The following is a 15,599-nucleotide window of genomic DNA, read 5'->3' on the forward strand; positions in this document are numbered from 1 at the left end:
CTGGTTTCCGCTAGTTGATTAGTCGATATCTAAGAGGCGGTACAGGAGGCGGCAGATCTGCGATCCGATTGGCTTCGGGCTTAGGTGGGAGGCGGGACGAGTTCTTGGCCCCATGAGGGGAGGTGACCGAGGAGGCCCGCGGGCCACTCGGGAGCGCGGGAGTGAGGAACGGAGTTCAGCCCGCCTGGCCCCCCAGATTCAGCCTCTGGTCTCGGCCTCCTGGGTGGTGCGAGTTGACGTCCAGTGGTGGGGTCGGTGTCCCCGGGATGAGATTTGGGGTTTCCCAGGATTACATGGGGTCTCTGGCAGTGCTCTGGGGATCTTCGTCGTGAGAGCTGGGATCCTGTTATGAGAGCAGGAGTCTTTGCTGTTCGAAGTGGGTCCCTGGGGTGATATTTGGGAGCCACTGGGGTGATCTCTGAAAACCTAGGGCTGCAAGCTTGAGTTTCTGGGGCTGAAATTTGGGGATCTCGGAGGTGGCATGGATGTTGGGGTCCAGAGAGCCTGAGATCTTGGGGGCTGACATTTGGGGAGACGGGGTCAGGGGTTGTCACAGGACAGCTCTGGACCTTCCCAGCCCCTATGCCTGGCCTGCTCTCCCTGGATCTCTGCTGGATTGGCTGCGACCCTGAGCAGGCTCACGGGGTCCGAAGGCCACGGGGCAAGGTCAAGCTCTGAGCCACCCGCTACCTCCTTCCCAGGCCTGCAAGATGGAGGAAGGCGGGAACTTGGGAAGCCTGACTAAGGTGGTCCATCTACTGGTCTTGTCCGGGGCCTGGGGCATGCAAATGTGGGTGACCTTCGCCTCAGGTAGGGACCCTCGGCCTGGGCGTCATGGGTACCCAGGTGGGGACAGGAATGAGGGGGGACCTAGAAGTGTCCTAATAGGTGTGTGATCCCCTGCACCCCCCAGGCTTCGTGCTTTTCCAAGGCGTTCCCAGACATACCTTCGGCCTCGTGCAGAGCAAACTCTTTCCTTTCTACTTTCACATCTCCATGGCCTGTGCCTTCGTCAACCTCTGCATCTTGGCTCCACAGCGCGCCTGGGCTCAGCTCACATTCTGGGAGGCCAGCCAGGTATGTGGGCTTGGGCTCCACTACACTCTGGGGACTTGTTCCCGGGACCCCACTGAGCACTTATAGCTACACTTTTGTGAGAATTTAAAAAAAAACAAAAACTGCCCCTTCTTCCTGGTGGATGCAAAACTAGGCTCTGAATACCCTTGAGCAGTGCACAGCCTGTACCACCATCCCCGGCAGCCCTGTCTGTCCCCCAGTGTCCTTCTGCTGGCTGCTGCTCCCTCTCTTCCCCGTGGCTGGGCCTGCTGCCAAGCTGTGGTGACTCAGCTGGGCTGGGGCACTGACCCCAGCTCATTGTTTAAAAACCAGCCTGACTGGGAATTTACACTCCCCTACCCACCATCCACACATCTTCTCAGCCACAAGGCAAGGAACCTTCTCTGCATCTAGTGTTGGTCTATCCTGCCCTCCTCCTGCCCCCATTATATTCCTCAGATGGGAGCAGGTGAGGCTGTCAGGTGTTTCAAGAGTAATCCCACAGAGACAGGAGAGGATTATGGGTAACTGGAAGTTCGAGGACTTTTTATTTCCTCCCTGTGGGCCCAGCGTCAGCTTCTGAGGTCTGGGCTGGGGCCCTAGAGAACACAGGCCCTGTCTGAGGCTCTCTGTTTTGGGGGAATGAGGGGACAGTCATGGTGCTTTGTCCCAATTTGGGGAAGAGATTCTGCTCTGAGATACTCTCAGTTTTGGGGGACAGAGGAGGAGAGGAGATAAGGCTGTGTTCTGGAAACTTCTAGGATCAGAGGAGAGGATATTCACAAGGTTCTAGGTGGATAGAGGACACGGTGAAGGAGCCTTTTCTTAGGAGCAGCCAGTTTCAGGGTGTGAGAGGTGACTTTTTGGGGTCCCTAGTCTGGGTTTGACCCAGGGCCGTCCCCCATCTCTCTCTGGGCTTTGAGATGCAGAAGGACACTCCCTAGGGCCGCTCCTGCCTCCCAGGCGTGGCTCACCTTTTTCTCCCCCCAGCTCTGCCTGCTGCTCCTGAGCCTCACGCTGGCCACCATCAACGCCCGCTGGCTGGAGCCCCGCACCACGGCTGCCATGTGGGCCCTGCAGACCGTGGAGAAGGAGCGGGGCCTGGGCGGGGAGGTGCCGGGCAGCCGCCAGGGCCCCGACCCCTACCGCCAGCTGCGGGGGCAGGACCCCAAGTACGCCGCCCTCCGCCAGATCTTCTTCCAGTACCACGGTCTGTCCAGTGTTTGCAATCTCGGCTGCCTCGTGAGCAACGGGCTCTGCCTCGCGGGCCTGGCCCTGGGCCTCAGGAGCCTGTAGCACCCCCTGCCTCTCTGTCCCGGCCAGGGCCCCAGATGTCAATAAATGCTTCTTTGGAAATGGCTGCTGTCCTTTTTCTCCAACTGGGAAGAAGAGGGAGGGGCGGGCAAGGGTAGACGTGAGGGCCTCAGTTTCCCCATTTGTGGCACGAATATTTGGAGTGTCAGCTATTCCAGCCCTTGTGCTCTTCCTATAATGGTGCTCATTTCTTTCTTTCTTTTTTTTTTTGCTGAGGAAGATTGGCCCTGAGCTAACATCTGTCCCCATCATCCTCTATTTTGTATGTGGGACGCCAACACAGCATAGCTTGATGAGTGGTGCATTGGTGTGTGCCCGGGATCCAAACCTGCGAACCCCGGGCCACTGAAGTGGAGCACACGAACTTAACCACTAGGCCACCAGGCTGGGCCCTAATGGTGCTCATTTTTTGAACACCTGCTGTGTGCTGGGAGTGGTGCTCACCACTGCACGTACCGTGTACAATCGTAACAATAGCTGGTTCTGATCCCTAGGGGACAATCGTATTTCCCAGCCCATTGACATTGGGGGTGGCCCCTTGCCTTGCTTTGGCTAATGAAATGTGAGCAGAGGCAGCACAAGTCACTTCCAAAGAGAAGTGTGCCAGCCAGCATGTGATTTGCCACATTTTTCCCTTCGTGACGATGACTGGTGTGAGCCAGAAGCAAACTTTGGGTGTGGGGGCTGTGGAAGCTTTGGGGCTGCCAGTCACTGAGCATGTGCTGGCCCTTCCTGACCGATGCACGTCATCTCAGTTCATCCCTGAGGCAGCCCTTGGAGGTGGCTACCCCTGTTCCCATGAAGCAATGGGGCTCAGAATTCAGCAAGTGGCTTCAGGTAGAGTTGGGATTCGAACCCCGGCAAAGCCTGAACTATTATAACGCACATCTTCTCCTGCTGGCTTGAAGAAAATCCTGGGACCACAGCCGGGCCTGAATGCCAAATTTCTTTACTGTGTGTCCTCAGGCAAGGGGCTGCCCCTCTCTGATCTTCAGTTTCCTTATCCTTGAAAGGGTGGTTAATTCTAAAGGTGCGAGCGTATTTGGCAAAAGGGTCTAGCCCACTGCCGTTTGCAAACACTAACTCAGAGCAGAACCCCCACACAACCCTGTGAGGTGGGGACCCTTGTTCTGGACCGCTTGAGGGATGGGGAAACTGAGGCCCAGAGAGGTTAAGTGACATGTCCAAAGTGACCGAGCTAGAAAGCGGTGGAGCTGGGATTCGAACCCGACGCCGGAGTCCACGCTCTTAACCGCTGTGCGCACAGGAGCGCTGCACAGAGTCAGGAAAAGTGGAATGTTTATTGCGGGGGGCGGGCTCCAGACGCCGCAGGGGCCCCGCCCCCTCCAGCCCCGCCCCCGCCCCGCCCCCCCGGGAGCGCCTCTCCCCCGCCTGGGCGGGGCCGGCGCGGGATCCGGGTGTCTGCGGCGGCGGCGGCGGCGGCTGCGGGGTCGGGGTCGCGGCCGAGGCCAGGCCGCAGCGAGGTCGGAGGCGGAGCGCCCGCGGGCAGCGCCCCCCACGCGAGGTGACCCCCTGGGAGCGAGCGCAGCCCGCGCGCACCTCCGCGTCCCAGCAGGTCTGGGGGAGCAGGGGCTTCGGAGCAGGGCCTGGGAACAAAGTGGGGCGGCGGGGGACGCCTCTTCCCTCGCCCCCCGCCAGCTGGGCGCGGCGGGGAGCGCTAATGGGGCGCGGGCGGCGCGGGGAGCCCAGCTGGGGACTGGAGATCGGACCATATGGTGATGGGAGGGGGCCCTGCGCTCCCCGCGCCGGCTGGGGCGCCCCGCGTCCCGCGGAGGGGGACAGGGCCCAGCCCTCGGGGACCCTTCGCTAGTGCCAGGCGCGAGGGAGGGTCGGCAGATGGTCAGAAAGAGGTGGGACCGGCTGACAGGTGGGGCGGGGCGGGGCCCCAGCCTGGCCGCCCTGCCCGGCGTGGGGAAAGGCTTCCTGCCTTTTCTCTTCCCCCCTCAAACTCGTTCTCCCGGAACCGGGGGTGGGGCGAGGGCTGGGCGGGAAAGGGGGGCCGGTTGGGCCCTCCTTTCAAATGGAAAAAGGCCCCACGGGCAGTTGAGAAATAGCTCGGCCAGAGCTTCCTCGGCTGGGGCGCCCTCCACTCGCCCCGGCCTTCTGGAGCTTTCCTGTGTGGCTCAGGGCGCAGCCATAGACGGCTGGGGAAACTGAGGCCTCCGGAGGCAGTGAGCGCTGAGGAGGGGTCCTGGACCCAGATGAAGCAGCCTGGCTGTGGGGACAGATTGCCAGGAAAGGAAGGACCAGGGTGGCAGTGGGGTTGGTGATTACTAGGTGGCTGGGGTGGTTTCGTTCCATTTGAGGTCCGGGGGCTGGGGCTGGGGCTGGGGCTGGGGCTGCGTGAGTCAGCGCTGTCCGGAGGGAGGCGGCCCGGCCCCTTTGACAAACAGAAGGTGGCAGTACCCAGTGGGGGTAGAGCTCGGCCTTATCCTTGGGCTGTATCCACTGAAACACCCCTCTCCCCGTGGGGGTCAGGGAAGGGGTTAAACTTGCCTGGGTGGGAGCAAGGCAAGCACCCTGGTGGCCCACACCTGCCAAAGTCAACAGGCAGGCCCCGAGGGGGGGCTCTATCCAGCTGGCAGCCCCCCTCTGCCAGCGCACACCTGGGCCACACCAGCTGCTCACCCTGGGCAAAGTCCACACCTGCGCCTTCCACAGGGTCTGCTTCCTCAGCGGCCAGAGGAGGCGCCTCATGCCCCCCCCAACCTGGTGCATTTGGCAGACACCCCCATTTTCCAGAGGAGGCCACTGAGGCCCAGAGAGAGCAAGGGATGCATGCAGGGTTATTTGGCCTCCACATGGCAGAGCCGGGATTTGAACCGAGGTCTGGCATACACACTAGAGCCGTTAGTGGTGTTCTATGCCTCCCCGCCCCCTCTGAGCATTTCTGGCCTCCCCGCCAGCAGGCTCCCTGCCGAGATGGCGTCAGCAGGAGACCCCCCCACGGGCCCTCGGGATGCAGCCGACCAGAACTTCGACTACATGTTCAAGCTGCTCCTCATAGGCAACAGCAGCGTGGGCAAAACGTCCTTCCTGTTCCGCTACGCCGACGACTCCTTCACGCCTGCCTTCGTCAGCACCGTGGGCATCGACTTCAAGGTCAAGACCGTCTACCGCCACGACAAGAGGATCAAACTGCAGATCTGGGTGGGTCTGCGGCGGGGGGGTGGGGGAGGCCTGGGGTTCCTTGGGGGATGTCCGTGTGAGGATGTAGGGCTGTGCGGAGGGGACCTGGCTGAGTGGCCCAGAACTGGGGAGCGCGGAGAGTAGCAGGGTATTATCTATGAGGGGAGTGCATCAGGAGGAGGGGGTATGCTCTGCCCCGTGGGGTTTGAGGGGGACAGTACTAGCCTGAGATGGGTTAGATGTCCTGGTGACTGTTGGGGAAGACATTTGGGTACCATCTCAGGGGCCCATTGAGCCTACCTGGTCTTCAGAGCCACGCCCCCCTCCCAACCCAGCTGCTAACCGTTGTCATGGTGACGAGCATCATGGTGTCTGCATCAAGGCACCTCTGGCCCAGGTGGCTCTTGTTTGTGGTCATTGAGTTGTTCTTGGAGATGTTGTTGAAGGGGCTTATAAGTCTCTGAGAGGCCACTGACCCCACAGACTGGGAACCCCTCAAGGGTAAGGCCACGTCTCCCCCATCAGACTGGGGCTGTGAGGACAGGGTGCTGCCCCCCACTGACAGGGCCCTGCAGGGGTGGGGTGGGGAAGAGGGTGGCTTCCAGCCACCTGACCCCACTGTTTGCCCAGGACACGGCGGGCCAGGAACGCTACCGGACCATCACCACAGCCTACTACCGAGGAGCCATGGGCTTCCTGCTCATGTATGACGTCGCCAACCAGGAGTCCTTCACTGCTGTGCAGGACTGGTGAGTGCTGGCTGACCACTGACCCCTTGACCTTTGTCCTCTCCCCCGACCCCTAATCCCTGGCCTAACGCTCCTCCAACCCCACAGGGCCACACAGATCAAGACCTACTCCTGGGACAATGCCCAGGTCATCCTCGTGGGGAACAAGTGTGACCTGGAAGACGAGCGTGTTGTGCCCACCGAGGATGGCCGGAGGCTCGCCGATGACCTTGGTTAGTGCCCAGCCTGTGCCACAGGCCCTGGACCTCCCAGAACCAAATCCCCATCCCCACCCTCAGGTCCTAGGTCCAACCACAGTCACCAACCCTTTGCCCTTTGAGGATCTGCCCAGGTAAATACCCACATGCCGCCTTCCCCATTTAATTTCAGAGGATTCACCCACAGATAGTGCCCCCACACACTGCCCTGGGAACCCAGACTCAGCAAAGCCATTTCTGGAAATTTATCCTATGAACATCTGCACCCATGTGGGAAGTGGCAAATGTATCAAATTGCGGACTGTTAGTAGGAGGGAACCTTGGCAACCCCCCAGATGTCTCACTGTGGGGGAGGCAGCTAAGCCTAAAGTATATTTGCACAATGGAATATTATGCAGCTGTGAAAAGGGATGAGGGTGTTCTCTATGTTCTGCTATGGCAAAATCCCTGGCATATATGGTTAAGCGGAAAAAGCAGAATAGTGCGTATGGCTGCTTCCTTTAATCCAAGAGGGGGCTGGCCCCGTGGCTTAGCAGTTAAGTGCGCGCGCTCCACTGCTGGCGGCCCGGGTTCAGATCCCGGGCGTGCACCGATGCACCACTTGTCTGGCCATGCTGAGGTGGCGTCCCACATACAGCAACTAGAAGGATGTGCAACTATGACATACAACTATCTACTGGGGCTTGGGGGAGAAAAAGGAGGAGGATTGGCAATAGATGTTAGCTCAGAGCCGGTCTTCCTCAGCAAAAAGAGGAGCATTAGCACGGATGTTAGCTCAGGGCTGATCTCCTCACAAATAAATAAATAAATAAATAATCCAAGGGGTCAGCGAACCTTTCCTTAAAAGGCCAGATAGGGGGCCGGCCCGGTGGCGCAGCAGTTAAGTGTACGCGCTCCACTTCGGCAGCCCGGGGTTTTGTAGGTTTGGATCCCGGGTGTGTGCAGACGCACTGTTTGTCAAGCCATGCTGTGACGGCATCCTGTATAAAGTAGAGGAAGATGGGCACGGATGTTAGCCCAGGGACAGTCTTCCTCAGCAAAAAAGAGGAGGATTGGCATCGGATGTTAGCTCAGGGCTGATCTTCCTCACACACACACACAAAAAAGGGCCAGATAGGAAATATTTTCGGTCATGAGGTCTCTGTCGCAACCACTCAGCTGTGCCTGAAAGCAGCCATAGATAATACATCGATGAATGAGCGTGACTGTCTGCCAGTAAGACTTTATTTACGAAGCAGGCAGTGGGCCAGGTATACCCTGCGGCTCCAAGTTTGCCAACCCCTGCATTAGTGTATAAAAAGGGAATGAGAATGTATGCTTATATTTGCCTAAAGAAACTCTGGAAGGATACAGAAGGATCTAGTAACAGCAGTGGGCTGCGTGTCTGAGAACTGGGAGGCTGGGGCACCAGGGTGGGAGGGGGACTTCTCAGTCCCCATTTTCAGAGCAGGTGAATGGATTATCTATTCAAAATTTAAGCTAAACAAAAATCTTGTTCTGGAGTATTCTGGTGTTCTAGGCTCTCCCGGGACACCCCTTGTGGGAGGTGGTGTAGCCACGGCAGGGGAGGGCGTGTTAGGGACCCAGACTCTGGAGCTAGAATCCCAGTCTGCCGCCCACTAGCTGTGTGACCTTGGACACATCGCCTCCCCTCTCTGTGCTGCCATTTCGCCATCTAGGACACAGAGGTGAAAACCAACCATGTCTACTTCATCGGGCATTTAGAAAGATTAAATACACTAATGCTGGCCCCAATTGAACATGAGCTCACATGATTTCTCAATCGCTCTGTCATCTTGTACCGGTGACTTCAGCTCTCCAGGCCCGCACTTCCTCCTGGGAAATGAAGAGAATAACAGCCCGCCTCCTCGAGTTGTCTCGAGGGTTAAATGAGTTACACCGTACGAAGTGGGTATGACAGAGTCTGGCCCACGTGTAGTTGCATCTAAGTGTTAGCACATTTGTGAACTACTTTTTTTTCTTTTTTTTTTTTTGGTGAGGAAGATTGTCCCTGAGCTAATTATCCGTGCCCATCCTCCTCTACTTTATATGGGACGCCGCCACAGCGTGGCTTGACAAGCGGTGCATAGGTTCGTGCCCGGGATCTGAACCCGCGCACCTCAGGCCAGTGAAGTGGAGCACGTGACCTTAACCACTACACCACCAGGCCAGCCCCCTTGTAAACTATATTTATGCTTGCAAATAAAACTCTAAGCGCCATATGGCCTGCAAAGCCTAAAATATTTACTATCTGGCCCTTTACAGAGACAGTTCGCTGGCCTCTGGGCTGTAATGGCCCCCTTCCTCTTTTTTTTCCTTGCCATCCATTTGTTGGAGAAACTGGGTCCTTATTCTATGGAATGTCTCCTGTTTGAGGTTTGGCTCCTTGCTCCCTCGTGGTGTCATTTAATCTGCTCCTCCGTCCCTGGGTTTTCTGGGAACTCCAGCCTGGGTCTCATTTCCAGGTGTGCTGGGGAGTCAACTCTGGGGCAGGCCCTAGACCCCCAATTTGCCTGGAAAGGGTGAAACCAGCTATGACCCAGGTGTGCGCTGGAATACTTGCGAGTGTTGCCCACCCCTTCTTACAGAGACCATCTAGTAACTGGCGGTGAGGGGGCTTCCCACTCTGTCATTAAGTTTTTTTTGTGTGTGAGAAAGATCGGCCCTGAGCTAACATCTGCCAATCCTCCTCTTTTTGCTGAGGAAGACTGGCCCTGGGCTAACATCCGTGTCCATCTTCCTCCACTTTATATGGGATGCTGCCACAATATGGCCTGACAAGTGGTGCGTCGGTGTGCGCCCGGGATCCGAACCTGCGAAGCCCGGGCCACCGCAGTGGAGCGTGCGCATTTAACCGCTTGTGCCACCGGGCCGGCCCCGTCATTAAGTTTAAAATATCGGAGTACAGGGGGCTGGCCCTGTGGCCTAGTGGTTAAGGTTGGTTCCTGGGGAAGGACCTACACCACTCATTTGCAGCCGTGCTGTGGCAGCGTCCCACTTACAAAACAGAGGAAGATGGGCACAGATGTTAGCTCAGGGCAAATCTTCCTCAGCAAAAAAAAAAAAAAATCGGAGTACAAAGCAGGAGATAGAATTTGATCCCAATTTTGTAGGAAAAAAGCCACACACATGCACATACACACACCCCCTACAAACCCAACCCCAACAATTGTGTATTTATAGTAAAAAAAAGAGTAGAAAGCTAAATATCAAAATTACCAATACTAATGGTTTCTGGGTGATGAGATTACAAATTACTTGTATATCTGTCTTGATATTTTTTAGTAATTTCACACTTCTCCAGTGAATATAATCAGAAAAAAAGTGTTTAAAAAAAAAAAAGAGAGGCCAGCTCCGGGACAGCATAGTGGCAGTGGCGTGCTCCACTTTGGCAGCCCAGGTTCTTAGGTTCGGATCCTGGGTGCAGACCTGCACCGCTCGTCAGCCATACTGTGGTGGTGACCCACATATAAAGTAGAGGAAGATTGGCACAGATGTTAGCTCAAGGCGAATCTTCCTCAGCAAAAAAAAAAAAACAAAAAAACAAAAAAACTCAGATTGCTTGAGGCAGAGCCCCACACGGATAAGGAGAGGCCAGATTTGCCCAGGAAGACAGCGAGGTGATGCTAATGATCGCCAGGCTCAGAGTAGGAGGTCTGAGTTGGTGCCCTGCCTCTGTCGTTCATGCATCTATCCATTCATTCATTCAGCAAATAGTTTCCCAGAGCTTGCCATGTGCCAGGCACGGGGCTGCGGTCGTGGACAAGGCAGACAGAAATCCTGCTCTCTGAGAGCTGATGGACTAGCAGAGACAGACAGTAAACAGATAATTACACATATAACTATTTAATTACGATTACATTTTTTTATAGTGCAGCCTGACGGGTGCGGAGATAGAGGCCCGTTTCCCCTGTGCTGTGTGTAATATGGGGGCGTCTGTCTGAATGTCTGACGCACCTGGGCAGATGTGGCAGGTGGGGACACATCAAGGACCATGCAGGGACAGCTCCCTGCAGGTAGAGCCTGAATCACTCTTTTAGGGGCACAGGAAGGATTGTCACATACGCCCTTATTTTCAGGTTGATGGGCCACTTTTTGTAGCCAGGGGACCTTGGGCAAGTCCCCAGAGCATTTGTACCACCTCCCACCCTTGGGAGGACCCGCATTACTTGACAATGATCACTAGGATGCTGAGAATATATTTAAAGGCACTTCACGTCCCCCCGTCCCCAGAAGGAGCCAGCCTGCCCTCCCTCCCAAGGCCCAGGGTGGTACAACAGGAATATTTGTTTATATCTGAAATATTTCTTTGCTATTTATTACCTATTGTTATTCGAGCCAGGCAGCCTGGGTGTGAATCCCAGCTCTGCCGCGCGTTACCCATGTGAATCTGGGTGAGCGACTTTCCCTCTCTATAAAATGGGCTCTCATCCTAGGCACCTCAGAGCGTCGTGAAATGAGTTTATATAAAGTGCTTAGAAAAGTGCCTGCCACGTAGTAAGCTGCTGTAAGCACTGTCTATTATTATTATCACTGCCGTATTCACTGCATTCTGTAGGCCGGGAACTGTGTGCATTGCATGCTCTCAGCGAACACGGGGAAACCCACCGTTATCCGCTTGACAGAGATTGCAAACTGGTGGCCCCCGGGCCAAAGCCAGTCCTCAGTCCTCTGCTTTATTTGATCTAGAGCACATTTTCCAGAACAGGTGAAATACTTGGCTCCATGTAAAAAGTCCACATAAATATCCAGCGTTGTGGACTTCCCATGCAGCAGAAATTGGATGGAAGATGAGCCGCACCTCCCCAGGGGCACCCCCATACCCGTGGGCACCAGAGTGGCACTATCTGGACTCTTGCAGCCACTGCCTGGTGACCAAGGGATTCTCAGGATGGTTCAGACCAGGGCTGCCACAGATTTTTATCCTGCATCAGCATCAGCAGCATCACTCGTCCCACTTTACAGACAAGCAAACCGAGGCTCGGAGAGACCAAGGCACTCAGCCAAGATCCCACAGCTGCATAAAGGACAGAGCTGGGCTTGGAACCGGGATTAGGGGATGTCACAGCCCAGGCTCTGCCCCTCGGGGGTCTCACGGGTGTCCCCACCTCATGTCCATCCAGGTTTTGAGTTCTTCGAGGCCAGCGCCAAGGAGAACGTCAATGTGAAGCAGGTCTTCGAGCGCCTGGTGGACATCATTTGTGAGAAGATGAACGAGTCCCTGGAACCCAGCTCCAGCCCAGGCAGCGATGGAAAAGGCCCGGCCTTGGGGGACACCCCGCCCCCCCAGCCCAGCGGCTGCAGCTGCTAGAGATGGCCCCCAGCCCCCCACCCCCTCCTGCCTCAGCAGGGACTATGACCGAGGCGTGAGCCACAAGGGCTGTTTCCAAGCTCAGGGTGCCCGCTCCCTCCCATCAGCTGTCAGCTGCCCCCCACTCCTGCATGGCTCATTCTCGCCGTGGCCGCCAGCCCGCCCAGGCAGCCCCTGTCGCAGGCTCTGGACCCTGGGGCCTCTGCCTTGCAGGCAGGGTCTGGGGATGTTGGCGTGCACGAGCTTGCTGCTTTCCAGGCGTTTTAATGGGGGGAGCGTGGGCTGCGTGTCCGCCCGGTGGAGGGGCGTCCACAGTGCCTTCTGGGTTAGACCCCCTCTCCACGTCCATTGTGTGGGGTGCATTGCCTGGAGTTCACGAGCTGGCCGAAGATGGTTCGTCTTCTCTCTCCTGCGGTGTGGGCTCCCAGAGTCCACCCCTGGAGATATGGGAGGCGGCTCCCTTCTCAGGGTCCCCCGGGCTGCGCCCAGAGCCTGCCTGGGAACCTCACAGACTTCAGGGTTCCAAGGGGAGGTGATGCTTTTGGCCCTTGCGGACCCCTCCCTTCTGGCCTGCAAATCCTCTGCCTGGGACAGCAGTATTAAAGTAGCTTTTCCTGTTGCAAAGGGTTAGGTAGTCAGAGCCCCCTAGATTCAGGGACCCCAGAAGTGCCTTCTGAGCTTCCCCAGAATTCCCCGTCACCCACGACCCTGCCACTGTTTCGGCTTAACCACCGAGTCCGGAATTGAATTCTGGAACCATGAGCTGCGTGAGAATCGCCCGACCCCTGGCCTCCCTGCTCAAGGCTTTTTGGCAACAGTTCACCTCAGAGCCGGGAGCCTGGGCCCTCCTGCCCAGACCTGCCTCCCCGGTGCCACGTTTGGCTGGTCATGTTTTAAGCAAGGTCTTTCCCCATCTTACATCCTGCTAGAGAAGGAAATGAAGCAATGTTCCCGTAGCCTGCGCTCGGTGGCGACTTTCCAGTGTAAAGACATGGGTTCTTCCAGCTTGAGGACCCAGTGTCCCTCTCCCGAGCCATGTCGTCGGTGCGGCCCAGCCATCTGAGGTTTTCTGCTAACAGAGGAGGAATTTTCTGCTAATTCTAAGGAATGCTTTGGGGTTGGGCCGGAGGGGCGAGAAGGCAACCTTGTGTAACTGCTGTTGCGGCTTGCTCTTCACAGATAACAGCTTGTGGGTGACAGGCTGAGGGGGGATGGGCTGGGATCAGGCTGGGGTCCCCAGCTGCCAGGGCCTCCTGCTGGGAGGTGATGTACACGTTGAGGATCTATATCTTCAGCCCCTCCCCGACCAGCTCAGGACCCTTCCTGCCCCCCAAAGTCCAGACTGCAGTGGCGTGGCACCCCTCTCTGCCCTGGAGCCCTAACTGACACCCCATAACTTCGCAGACACTGTGAGGACAACCTAAGTGCATGGTTTGTGTTCCTAACTCCAGTCTCCCAGCCCTTGCTGCCAAAACGACTCCTGTAGCCTTAAAGATCTCAGCCTCTTCCTTCCGGGAGTGGGGAAGGCCTGGTTCAAGTTTATTGTCCTTCTTCTCTTTATAGAAACTCTAGACGGAATTTATTTCAAGAGGGTCCCATTCACCCCATACCACAGGCTGCCCTTAGAGCTTCAAATGAGGATATCTTTGTACACCAACAAATTGGACGACCGCAGTGAAATAGACGAGTTCTTGGAATCACACAAAGTGAGAGTATCTGAATGTTTGGGGGCAGGAGTCAAAAATGTTAGTTAGTTTAACATAAAAGTGAAATTAAGCAGCTAAAATAAGGCTTCTTAAGATGCACCGTGACCTGTCAAGATTCTGTTGGCCAGTCCATTTTCCTTAAGCTGCTGCCTGAAATAATGGTGGATCAGAGAGCTGTTCTGAGGGACAAGCCGGTTTGTCATGACCTGTGTGATACAGAACAGCTGTGGCTGCATCTGGGACCTGACCTGGCCTCGGCTTTCTGTTTACACACGATTTTTCAACAGTTGAGCTGCAGGTAGCAACAGAGACAGCTGCTTGTGGGTTCTCAAGACTGGGAATAATGTGGGAGAATTTTTTTTTTGTTTCTTCTAAAAATAATGCAAGTTTTTATTTTACGATGTTTTGAGGGGAGGTGTAACTCACGATGGTCTCTGGGGAACTGAAACCGATGTCCTCGAAGATGACTAGGGGGATGGGGGTACATTGAGTTTGCAAACAAAAATTAAACCAAAGCCCGTGGGAAAGCCACTTCCCAACTCCAGGGAGACTGAGGTCTGGAGAGGTCGCCTGAGGCTGGGTCCTGTGTGAGCGTCATCGCGTCTCATCACGTGCTGTTAGCAACTTGTCTTTCCATGGCAGATTCGGTGGGAAATTGCCAGACCGTGGTGGTTTGGGGTTCTGCTTTTTTCCTTCTTTCTTTTTTTGGCTTCTCTGGGGATCATGTTCTTGTGTCTCACTCTCCTCCTACTGCACTTAAAAAAACAAGTCAGGGGTGAAATGTGGTCTCAGTGTTGAAGCGCTAATTCCATTACCTGGCTTCTCCCCTATGATGCCAAAACACACTACGGAGTGAGTGCTCGACCTGGTCATTTATATCCCGGATGTAGTTCCCTTATGCAAGCCGTTCTTGATGTCCACTTGGAAAGACGTGCACTTTTCTTCACAAGAAAAAAAAATTAAAGTGGTTATGGCCAAATGCATTTGTTCTCTTATTTCCATTAGTGGAATGCGGTTTCCAAGAAGGGGGGACTGAATCGCAGCCAAGTAAGTGGTTGGTTGAGGGCCATGCATGATGCAGCAGAACCCAGATCAGGCCAGGGAAGCTTGGGCCTAGAGCTGCCTCTAGCTGGGCCTCATGGCCACGGCCTTGGCCCCGGAAGGTTCCACTGTGTGGAGGGGCAGGGAGGATGATGTTGCCCCTACTAATCCTAGTGAGAAGGTCTGTCCTTCCCACAGCAGCCAGAGGGCGCGTGTGAATACCCAAGTCAGGTCGCTTTACCTCCTCTGCTCAGAACCCTCCATGGCTCCCACCTGACTCTGAGTTAACGGCCAAGTCCTCCCCAAGGCCCACAAGGCGCTGCATGATCTGACCTGTGACCTCCCTGCCCTCGACTCTTCCCACTTGTCCCCCACACTTGCTCTGCTCCAGTTACATTGGCCTCCTTGCTGCTATGTGTCGGGGGAAGAGGGAGAATCTCCCTCTGCCCTTTTCCTTAAGGTTCTTATGGCTGGCCAAATAATCAACAAGACAGGTTAGCAGGAGAAAATAATACCAAGTTTAATAACATGTATACATGGGAGAAAGCAGGGACACTGCGTTTCTCAACACCATAGCAGAAATTCTCGTCTTAAATACCATGTTCAGCCAATGACAAAGGAGGATTTTGGGGGTGGGGGAGTCAGTTACAGGAGATTACCACTAAAGCACAGTAAACAAGAGTGAGGTTATTATGCAGATTTAAGGCCTCACCTTCCACATTGATAAGCCTCTAGAAATGAGGCCACCCCCCCCCCTTTGAGAGGGAGATACCTTTACAAATGGAGATTTCCCTTATAAATGTAAATGATTGTCTGGCAACTCCTCGCAGGGCCATCCAGAGAATGTGGCCAGAGAGACAGAACTTTTGATAAGAGGGGCTTGTTGGTGCGTTTTTTATTGTAACCTCTATCTTACATTGTCTTTACAGCCATCATGATAGATCTGTTCCAGGAAGGAGCCACTATGTCAAATTTTTTAGGCAGTTAGTGGGGGAGGTCAAATGTCTCTAGAGAAAACAACCAAGGTAAAGAGATAGATTTCAGGGTGGCCACATCTTGATCTCCCACATATGTG

At 55.4% G+C, this 15,599-nt stretch overlaps 2 protein-coding genes across 5 annotated transcripts; both read left to right on the top strand.

The window, feature by feature from the left end:
* The first annotated feature begins 107 nt into the window (after positions 1-107).
* Positions 108-2,412, top strand: TMEM205 (transmembrane protein 205). 3 transcript variants are annotated; one of them, XM_087425427.1, is made up of 4 exons: positions 108-226; positions 702-810; positions 914-1,077; positions 2,047-2,412. In XM_087425427.1, the coding sequence occupies exons 1-4, from the start codon at positions 113-115 to the stop codon at positions 2,350-2,352; spliced, it is 693 nt and encodes a 230-aa protein (XP_087281553.1). In that variant the 5' UTR covers positions 108-112; the 3' UTR covers positions 2,353-2,412. The 3 variants fall into 3 exon arrangements, with proteins under 3 accessions (XP_087281553.1, XP_087281556.1, XP_087281554.1); XM_087425430.1 differs by having other exon boundaries at positions 117-251; XM_087425428.1 differs by lacking the exon at positions 108-226 and adding an exon at positions 233-376.
* Positions 2,413-3,794: 1,382 nt separating this feature from the next.
* On the top strand, positions 3,795-14,462 carry RAB3D (RAB3D, member RAS oncogene family). Of its 2 annotated transcripts, none has more exons than XM_087425433.1 (5): positions 3,795-3,946; positions 5,301-5,541; positions 6,151-6,269; positions 6,357-6,481; positions 11,590-14,462. In XM_087425433.1, the coding sequence occupies exons 2-5, from the start codon at positions 5,314-5,316 to the stop codon at positions 11,775-11,777; spliced, it is 660 nt and encodes a 219-aa protein (XP_087281559.1). In that variant the 5' UTR covers positions 3,795-3,946; positions 5,301-5,313; the 3' UTR covers positions 11,778-14,462. The 2 variants fall into 2 exon arrangements, with proteins under 2 accessions (XP_087281559.1, XP_087281560.1); XM_087425434.1 differs by having other exon boundaries at positions 3,871-3,895.
* Positions 14,463-15,599: the final 1,137 nt, after the last annotated feature.

This window comes from Ceratotherium simum, chromosome 39 (genome assembly GCF_057802395.1).
Source record: "Ceratotherium simum simum isolate JZ-2026a chromosome 39, ASM5780239v1, whole genome shotgun sequence".
Taxonomy (NCBI): domain Eukaryota; kingdom Metazoa; phylum Chordata; class Mammalia; order Perissodactyla; family Rhinocerotidae; genus Ceratotherium; species Ceratotherium simum.